Consider the following 9,732-nt stretch of genomic DNA (forward strand, 5'->3'; position numbering starts at 1 on the left):
TTATTGGGTTTGAATCCAATTGGTAAGCTTGTTATATTATGGTGTAGGGCTGTAGGCAATGATGAGCGGAAACCAGATTATCTCAACATATATATTATGAGGTAATTAGATCTTCTCCCTCAATGTCTCAATTATCAAGGAACTGGAGTGAAAGTTATAATTGTGAATTCTAGATACATGCACAACATCCTTTCGGAATTATTGAATGTGACTTTTAGAGGTAATTGGTTTTCAAGATATCTTCAATAAATATATGAAAGGTGATCTGAAATACAGAATTAACAAACACAAAATGTGAGGTAATTCTTACAATTCCTTTATTCTAACAATATTTGCAGATATAGGCGACCATGCATTATAAATTATCAAGATTAAATATTCTTTTGGTCCCTAATAAAAAACACGATTCTCACTTTAGTCCCTTACAAAAAAAATTAGTCTCTTGTTATCAAAAAAAAAAAAAAAAATTAGTCTCGAGGTCCATAAGAAAATCAAAATGGACCCATTTTAGTCCTTTTGAGGGACTAATGTGGGTCTTTTTTGAATTTGTGAGGGACCACGATTTCAACTAAATGGGTCCACTTTTAATTTCTTAGGGACCTGGAGAGTACTTTTTTTTGTAAGGGACTAAAATGAGGACAGTAATTTTTGTCAAGGACCCAAAAAGGTATTTACTCTAAATTAGAGTAACACTTGAAAGCACGAAAAAAGGTCCAAAAGTTCAAATGATTGGCGTCGCCCGGGTTCGAACCGGAGACCTTCAGTGTGTTAGACTGACGTGATAACCAACTACACCACGACACCGCTTTGTTGAGAATTCATATACAGTGATTTTTATTTGAAATAAAATAATAGAAGTAATAGTAGTATTCTAAACTAACGATCAATCTATTTGGGAGCATTGTCAAAGAATAATAAGAACTATTCTAAGCTTGAATAGGAAACTATGTGAACTTCTATTAGCACTTATATTTATAACTTATAAATAGAAAGAACAAAAATTTGTCTAAGCACCAACTCGTGCCTGCATGCTACGTGGGTACGACATCAGATTATGTGATGAGTATTGTGTAATTTTTAGAAAGAAAAACAGAGAATTCGCCATTCATTCAAGTTATTCAATCTTCAGTTCCTCGCAATTCATAATAAGTAATAATGCACTTCTTGTTATTTTCATAGTTTGCACTTGCACATAACTAATCTGTAACGATCTACTTGCAAGATATGGAACTTGAGTTACACATTGGTTATATGGGTGATTAGTATGGGATTTATATGCACTTTAGGCTCTCTTACCTCATGAGCTAGCTTTTGGGGTGAGGTTCTCATAAGATTCATATCAAATGGTATCAGAGTTTTCTATTATGTCTCCCGATTGCAATCGAGCGACGCTTGCGGTGAAGCTAATCTGGTATCAGTTTCTTGTGGTCAGGGTGATAACTTATTCACTCCAAAAAAAAAAAAAAAGGTGATAACTTATTCAGTTTAGCTGGCAGGAGCAGCTATACACTAAGGCACCAGAAATTGGTGGAGTTTGGCAAGTTATCCTCACTTACGAGAAAATATGCATTTTGCAAATGGAGATATCAAATTACAAGCAGGTTCCAACTTCAAATTTTTTTTATCAGATACTATGTTTGACAGCTTTGATGCCTTTCTCTAGAAAAGTTTAGATGACCAACATTAGACAGTGGTAAAGATTCATACAAAGACACAAGCTCAATGAATATTTGTGGTGGTATTATTTTCAAAAAGGGAGCATAGTTTTATTACAAAGAATCTACAATATAAATCAAATTCTTTTATATAGTAGTACGTGTAACCAACATAATCGTCCCTCTCCATAGTGTGCTTTTTGTTAAATCTTTGAGACTGCAGAACAGTATTTATCAGTTAGAAAAAAATCACAAGCTGGGTGTAGCTGAATACATACATAAAAATTTGTATGTCTCTATATTCTTGAGGAGAAAATCCATAATGTTTGAAAGAAAATGCATCAGGCAATGATACACATCCATATATACTTCCTCTAAGGTGTGCACATAACTAATACTCAGGGAATATTGTAATATCTCTCAAAAGCCAAGGAACCATCAAATTGAAATTTTTCATGGTGTATATTACATTTTAAATTAACAAAGTCCAAAAGAACTAGGAGCTGTGAAACCTCAAATACCTGAAAATACAGATTAATGTCACCGCACCCGGTAGCAGGTAGTGGCCAATAATAGGGAGTTTGAAACATATGGTACACTTCATGCATTACTGTCATTACTTTTCCATCAAAGCATATGGTAGTTCCAAGTTGCGACATGTTTAAACAACATCTGGGACAAAAATTCTAAGATTCATGGATTTGGAAATAAAGGCTAAAATAAACGACTAAGATAGTCAAAAAAATTTGACGGATGAATAGTCCCTACCACACTCGTTGACTCTAGTCGAAGTCTGTAAAACTTTAACTAACTTTTATAGATATGTAGCACTACTCAATCAGCAATAATCAGAGATGCTGAAACCTCATTACCAGTATAACATTCAAACAACCACAAGAGACGTTCATGTAATAATTAATAAGGCTGTCCAACCTGTCAACACAACTTCTAAATTCTAATACAACATGAAGTGAACCAAAGAGAAGTGCATTCCATTTGTTTCTAATATCAACTAAAGAATCCTCATTCTATATATCCACGTATCATGTCCACAAATAGAAGGGGGGGAAAAGTTTGTAGGACATTTTTTCATTTCATAAGGTGAAGGGTGTGGATGAATAAAATGTCAGTTCTCTACACTTCATGGTAATGCACTTTTATTATTTATTTTCATAAAACACTCACAGAGACACTTTATTGTTAAACTTTTCATTTCTCAGAAATAAGACATAGGAACTGCAGAAAGATGAAAAAAAGTTGCGTCTTCACTCACAATTTTTAAGGTATAAGAGATAGACAACTTATAACCAAAAAAAGAAAAAAGAGATAGACAACACAATTTTTTTGTCCGTGTTTGAAAAACAAGGGATTATGAAGGTAATAATAACAATACAAAGCACATTATTGGACTAAGTCACTTTCGATTTTAGAAATTTAGCACACTCTGAAGCAGCTCAGTTAGAATTAGAACCGAAATTTAATCATGAACAGCAAATATCCTAAATTGGCAGTTGTCTGAATTTGTATTATAAAATCTTATTTTCATTTAAAATTTCTTAGAAAGAATGATATGATATCAACACTATTCATAAGCTATAATTCAAATCATATTTCATAGGGAGCTTAATCATCAAATAGAAATTACTAAATCTGGGCTGTTACATTCAGTACTCTCATAAAGTTAGAAGCATGTCAAACTGTCAAAGTCAATACGTTTAAGATTAGTCGTTAGTCAGGCCTAGTTTAACCGCATACAGAATGGAAGAAATTTCACCTGCAGCCACAACAATTACAAAAAGATGTATGTAAAGAATCAATTCAACCCCAAAACTTAAGCTGTTGGGTGAGGTTACATTAATGGTTTTTATATTTCTCTAACACAACCCCTCACACAAGAGCCCACTGGACTGGAAGGGTGGACAATGCACGGGCTCACCTACCTGTGCTAAGAAACTTCACAAGACTTAATTAATTATTAACTAAATGGAAGACGATGAGGATCGAACCCATAACACCAAAGCTCTGATACCATGTAAAAAACTAAAAAGTGAGGTTACATTAATGGTTTTTATATTTCTCAAACCTACAATCCTAACCTTCCTAATCCTCCCAGTGAGGGTAAAGTGTCATTCAAGTTGATGATAAACTTGAACACTGCATAACACTTATATTTGCCTATATTTTTCAAGATCAGATGCACAATTCAATCTTAGTCGCTCGTACATGACTGACTAAAGTTTATACTACTTGCAGATACCCATAGGATTTGCATTCTTGATTATCCAAGGATGCTCCCTTATCTTCTGAAGAGAGGGCCGTCTTGAGGAGTCTTTCACCAGGAGCTGCACCAATTTACAGATTGCTGTTAGAAGAACAACTAATATGTTTACTAAATGGATTAGCTTTGGCCAAGATATGAATACTTAGATATGAACATACCCGACTAATAAGATTTTTGGCATCTGAAGAAACAGCAGGGGAGGAAGGGAAGCTTAGGTCAACCTTCATTATCCTACACAAAGCTTAATAAATTACATACGCATTGAAGAGCAACATCTATTTAATTAAACATAAAAGGTCCACACACTTCCTTACCTTTTGAAGGTATCTGCTTGACTCTCAGCCTCAAATGGAGGAGAACCATAGAGGAACTCATAACAAAGGATACCGAGAGTCCAGTTATCAACGGCATGGTCATGAGCTCTGTTTTCAACCATTTCTGGTGCTAAATAATCCAATGTTCCACACATGGTATGTCTTTTGCTACTAGACTGTACAGACCAACCAAAGTCGGCAATTTTAAGACGACCCTGCAATCAAGCCATATTAAGACTTGTTGTACAAGTGTGCTTAAAACCCAAATATAATTAAGTAGCTCCAACTAGCTACCATATCTACAATAGGAAATATTTTCAGTCTGGGATTTCTTTCATATGGATTTAAATTCTGGCTTGGGAGAAGGGTCAGGAAGGGGATAGGAGAAGAAAAGGCAATAAGTTAAGGCGTGAGTAAAGTTTTCAATGAAACATATAACAAAGCTTAAGAGGACAAAAAGTGGGCTGAGGTAGAAAACAGTATTGAAATGAGCAGCAAAATGTATTATAGTTAATATTATGTAATCTGTAGGTATTCAATTTCTTCTGGCTGTATTGCCATAAGTTGACACAAAGTGCAGAAAAAAATAGCTTGCAGAAGAAAAAACAAGGTATAAAGAGGTAAAAGAAAGATAAAAAAAACTATAAGGATATTTTGGCGTACCTCATGGTCAAGTAACAAATTTTCGGGCTTGATATCCCTATGAATAACATGCTTCTCATGACAATAAGCCAATGCCTTTGTGAGGCTCAAAATATACTACAATTTCCAAAATAAACAAAGGTTAGGAGTCAACTGATAAGAGAGTCATGCCTCAAAATGAAAGAGTAGGATGATAAGAATATAATATAATCTCTGCATAGAAGATACTTTTAGGAAGAGTTTGTTTCAAGGTATAATATTACATTCCCAGAAATGACATTAGTTTAGTTAGCATTTAATATTTTCAGGAATAATTTTCAAAATTCAAATGATGGAAAAAAGAAGTGGGAGTGAGAGTGGAAGTTAACAGTTGTGTTACAAGATAACTTCCACTGTCATATTATGGGAAGTCACATACACACCCCTCATCATTGGAATAAAAAACAAGTAAAACATAGCAATGTCACTTTCCTAAGAATGAATAATGTGTAGGAATATTTTTTTAAAGCTTATGCCAAACATGAGAATGTCATCTTTCCCAACTTCACCTTCCCAAGAATAATTTGACAATCTTTAAAACAAACGCACCCTTAGAGATTCCAACCTGTTTTCATGTAATTTCTCTATAATTCCGTAATTTCACATCAAGACCTTACAATTAGTATAGTTGCTGCAATCATCATAAACAACTTATAATTTAATATTTAAAATTTCTTATAAAAGATTTTTGCTTTGCTGTCAATTCAATCTCTTTAGAGATGTAATCAATTTTCTCACAAAACATACAATGGCAGATTTTTGTTCATACTTGGTTTTCTCAAAAAGTTAAAAGGCCAATAATCTCAAGTGATGCATGAGGGCGGGCCTTGAGAAAGCAGTAAGGTTGTTCTTTGTGACCGAAAAGTCATGGATTTGAGTATAGAAAACAATCTCTTTGCAAAAATTATAAGAATACAAGAATAAGATTGGGGTATAATCGACCCTCGCCCCTACCCTCGTAAGTCAGGGAGTACTAGGATTTTCCCTTAATCTCAAGGGATGCCTAGAACCACCTAAAACGTTCATTTTCCAACGAGAAAAACACAAGCTTCCTCCAAAACAAGGCCGGATTAGAGCAAAAATAACAGAGTTAGTCAGAATGGAAGAAGCAAGAAGGACACAGAAGCAAGGAAAAGGTGACAAAGGAAACATAATCTCATGACTCATGACTCTAACCTGTCAAATCCATATCCAAAAAACCAACCTTCATCACATAATCTTCAAAACAGACATACACACACACACACACACACACACACACACTTAAGAAAGGATTACCGTGGCAGCCTGCTTCTCAGTGAGATGACCTTTTTTACTTAGCTCCTTGTAAAGCTCACCGTTATGAGCATATTCAAGAATCAAGAAAACACGTTCATCGTCATGAAACCAACCATAGAGTCGCAGGATGTTCGGGTGGCGAAGACCGGATTGTATCTCCATCTCTCTCCTTAGTTGATGTTGAATTCTGTACTTTTCAATTTGTTGCTTAAAAATAACCTTCAATGCCACAATATATTTGCTCTGAACACACACACACACACACACACACACAAAAACCATTGGCAAAATAGAAAGCAAAATCTGCACCTCCCGTAAGTATCAAAGATAAATATTTAAGTAATTGTTGCACATAGATTTACTTAATTTTGAATAAATCAATTATTTAGCAAAGGGACATTTTAAATTTTTTTTTAATTACTTGAAAACCTATTTATTTATAACATAGATGGAGAAGTTGAAATAACCATGTCCGATGATTTATAAAGAAATGAAACGTAGAAACATTGATGTGTGAAGCGTGAGTTAGGAACCTTGATCTCTCTGGCGACGTATACCCTGCCGAATTTGCCTTTGCCGAGAGGTTTACCGATCTCGAAGTCTGCGAGGTACCACTTCCGATTTGAGTTGTCTTCTTCCTCCGGTGGGTTTTGGGAAGCCATTTTCGGTGGAATCAGAGATTGAAAAAGGAAAAAGAGATGAACGGAATTTGAATTTGTTCAAAGGCGCCTAAACTCAAATCAAGCCATTTTCTGGGAAGCCATTTATTTTATTTTATTTTTATATTATATATCTCAGAGCCCCATTCTCTCTCTTTTTATTTTATTTTTTCGGAGTTACCCAACTCTAATTATCTCTTTGAGACGAGTTGGCTCCCTCCGGTATCCCCACGAACTTCGACTCTTTGAGCCAGCTATGGGACTATTCCGGAGCCACGTTCTGTCTCTTCAACTGTATACATAATTCTTCTAAAATATTTATTAAAAAAACTATCCATATATAAAATTATATTAAAAGTATAGTATATTGTAACTAATTTTTTAATGATAAAAGTCTTAGATTATATTAAAAAATCAGATTATTTCGATAGTAATATGAATTAAAAAATAAATTTTAACTCAATAAATATTTCATGAGAAAGATTTTTTACTATATCATATTCTATAAGTAACATTTTTTATATTTTTTTTTTTTTAAAAAAATGGAGATGTACAAGATTGCATCCAGAAATTTTGCTAAGATTGTGCCATTACATGCCAACAATTTTCCTCACCAACAGAAAAGTAAAGACTTGTACATGACAAAAGGTAAAACATAGTAACAGCTCGTTTGGATTGGTTTTTTAAAAAAGAGACTTTTTATGAGTTACTTTTTTAAAAAGAATTTTTAAAAAAAATTAAAGTTATTTTATATTTGGATGCGATATTTAAAAAGTGTTTTTAATTAAAAATGTCATTTGGATGTTAAAATAAAAAAGCACTTTGTAAACGTAAAATGACTGTTGTACCCTTAAAAAAATTCCCTTTTTCTCAAAAGAATCCCCCTTCAAGATACACAGTCGCCCTCCTCGATCTAGAAGTGCTCTGTTTTATATTGGTGAGGCTGGTTTTCAGTTGATACACCCTTGGTGCATTCTCCACACAGTACCATTTCCTTAGATCATCCCAAAGTTACATTGCAAAAGCAAAATATTGTATGTAGGGTTGCAGCGTTGGATATGTGGTGTTATAGATCCAGCCGGTTATCATGGAGTTCACAACAATCCACGCTCTACCTTCATCAGAAACTATGTCTCTTGGTTTCCTAATAGCACCGGTAATGAAATCGAGTTTGTTCATGGTCAGATAACTGTTATTGCTTGAATCTACCATGTTGATGGTTCTGCGCATCAAAGAAAATCATTGTTTCTGGATCGTCAGGTGCTTTGATTTGGTCGAAGAAAGGATGGGTAAAATTGGATTAAGTGATTTAGGGTTGCTTCTGGCTTGTGCTTTTTTCAGAAGTCAAAAATTTTAACTTCTCACAAAAGTAAAATTTTAGCTTTTTTATTAACTTCTCCATTTCTTAAAAGTTGATATCCAAACAGTATAAAATTTTTAAAAGAACTTTAAAAAAAATAACTTTTGCAATGGGAGAAGCCCATCCAAACAAGCACTAAGCCATCAGTGTTAACTAATGGTGAAAGATGTGGGTAGTTATGTAATAAGTTATGTATTGAATTCTTCAATGTATCCACACAAAAAAGAGGTAAAACATATTGAGAAAATCACTATGCCCTATGTTGGGTATACTATATTCCCCGACAAATTTAAGACTTGCATCAACTTACTGAAGTATCACTTCCTCATTAATCATGGATAAACCATGGATCCCACTTACTTTACTAGAAGAATCAAAAATTGATGGTTGATCAAATATGAAAAGGTACACGAGAGACCCGCCCTTCGGCCAGGTATTCAATTAATATTAGTTACCATCGTCTATCTTCATTATATTTTACACGTCTTTCTTCCTTGTCTTATATGTCTATTCCTAAGACTACGGGTGAAGAACTTTCACATTTCGAATGGAAGAAATAGGCTATGATTGATGAGATGAGTGCTCTTTAGTACAATGGCACTTGGGATCTGGTCCTTCTTCCGTCTGGGAATTCTGTTACTGGTTGCAGCTGGATTTATGCTGTTAAGGTTGGTTTTGATGGTCAAGTAGATTGTCTTAAAGCTCACTTGATGGAGAATGGTTTCACTTAAGTGTTTAGACTAGATTTTAGTGACACTTTTTCTCCTGCGGCGAAGATGTCTACTGTTCGTCTCTTTATTGCCATGGCTGCTATCCGCTACTGACCTCTTTATCAACTTTATATTCAAAATATTTTTCTTCATGGTGATTTTGCAGAGGAATTTATATGGAGCAACCTCCTGGATTTGTTGCTCAAGGTAAGTCAGGTCTTGTTTGTCGTCTTCGCAAGTCTCTATATGGTCTCAAGTAATCTCTAAGAGCTTGGTTTGGCAAATTTAGCAGTGTTGTTCAACAATTTGGTATGACTCGGAGTGAGATCACTCTCTTTTATTGTCATTCAACTTTCAGGTCTATCTTCTTGGTGGCATACTTGGATGATATTGTCATCACATGTAGTGATAATCATGTGATTACTCAGTTGAAGCGGCATTTACGTTATCATTTTCAGACTAAGGATCTTGGGAAACTTCAATATTTCTTGGAAATCGAGGTGCCCCAATCTAAAGATGGAGTTGTGATATCTCAGAAGAAATATGTTATGGATATTCTTGAAGAGACTGTTCTGTTAAATTCTAAGTCTATTGATACTCCTATGGATCCAAGTGTCAAGCTTCTACCAAATCAGAGGGAACTCTTTTCAGATCTTGAGAGGTATAGAAGATTAGTTGAAAAACTGAACTACCTCACAGTCACTCGGCCTGACATTTCATTTGCAGTGAGTGTGATAAGACGGTTTCTTAATTCTCTATGTCAAGAACATTGGACGCCGTCATTCGTATTTTAA

The 9,732-nt window shown here is 34.5% G+C and overlaps 2 protein-coding genes and 1 non-coding gene across 3 annotated transcripts; 1 reads left to right on the top strand and 2 right to left on the bottom strand.

Moving 5' to 3' along the window:
- Nucleotides 1-730: 730 nt before the first annotated feature.
- Nucleotides 731-804, bottom strand: TRNAV-AAC (transfer RNA valine (anticodon AAC)). The gene has a single exon. It is a non-coding gene; the product is annotated as a tRNA-Val (tRNA).
- A 3,076-nt stretch (nucleotides 805-3,880) lies between these two features.
- LOC133295714 (serine/threonine-protein kinase Aurora-3-like) lies at nucleotides 3,881-6,871 on the bottom strand. The gene is made up of 6 exons (XM_061494571.1): nucleotides 6,743-6,871; nucleotides 6,210-6,452; nucleotides 4,914-5,009; nucleotides 4,251-4,465; nucleotides 4,095-4,167; nucleotides 3,881-3,997 (listed from the first exon to the last, which is right to left on the bottom strand). The coding sequence occupies exons 1-6, from the start codon at nucleotides 6,869-6,871 to the stop codon at nucleotides 3,899-3,901; spliced, it is 855 nt and encodes a 284-aa protein (XP_061350555.1). The 3' UTR covers nucleotides 3,881-3,898.
- Nucleotides 6,872-8,822: 1,951 nt separating this feature from the next.
- On the top strand, nucleotides 8,823-9,732 carry LOC133295710 (uncharacterized mitochondrial protein AtMg00810-like). Its single transcript, XM_061494562.1, has 2 exons — nucleotides 8,823-8,896; nucleotides 9,297-9,732. Exons 1-2 carry the CDS (start codon nucleotides 8,823-8,825, stop codon nucleotides 9,730-9,732), a joined length of 510 nt encoding a protein of 169 aa, XP_061350546.1.

The sequence above is a fragment of the Gastrolobium bilobum genome, unplaced genomic scaffold, assembly GCF_033153095.1.
Source record: "Gastrolobium bilobum isolate Gb01-03AN ecotype WA unplaced genomic scaffold, APGP_CSIRO_Gbil_v1 utg59345, whole genome shotgun sequence".
NCBI lineage: Eukaryota > Viridiplantae > Streptophyta > Magnoliopsida > Fabales > Fabaceae > Gastrolobium > Gastrolobium bilobum.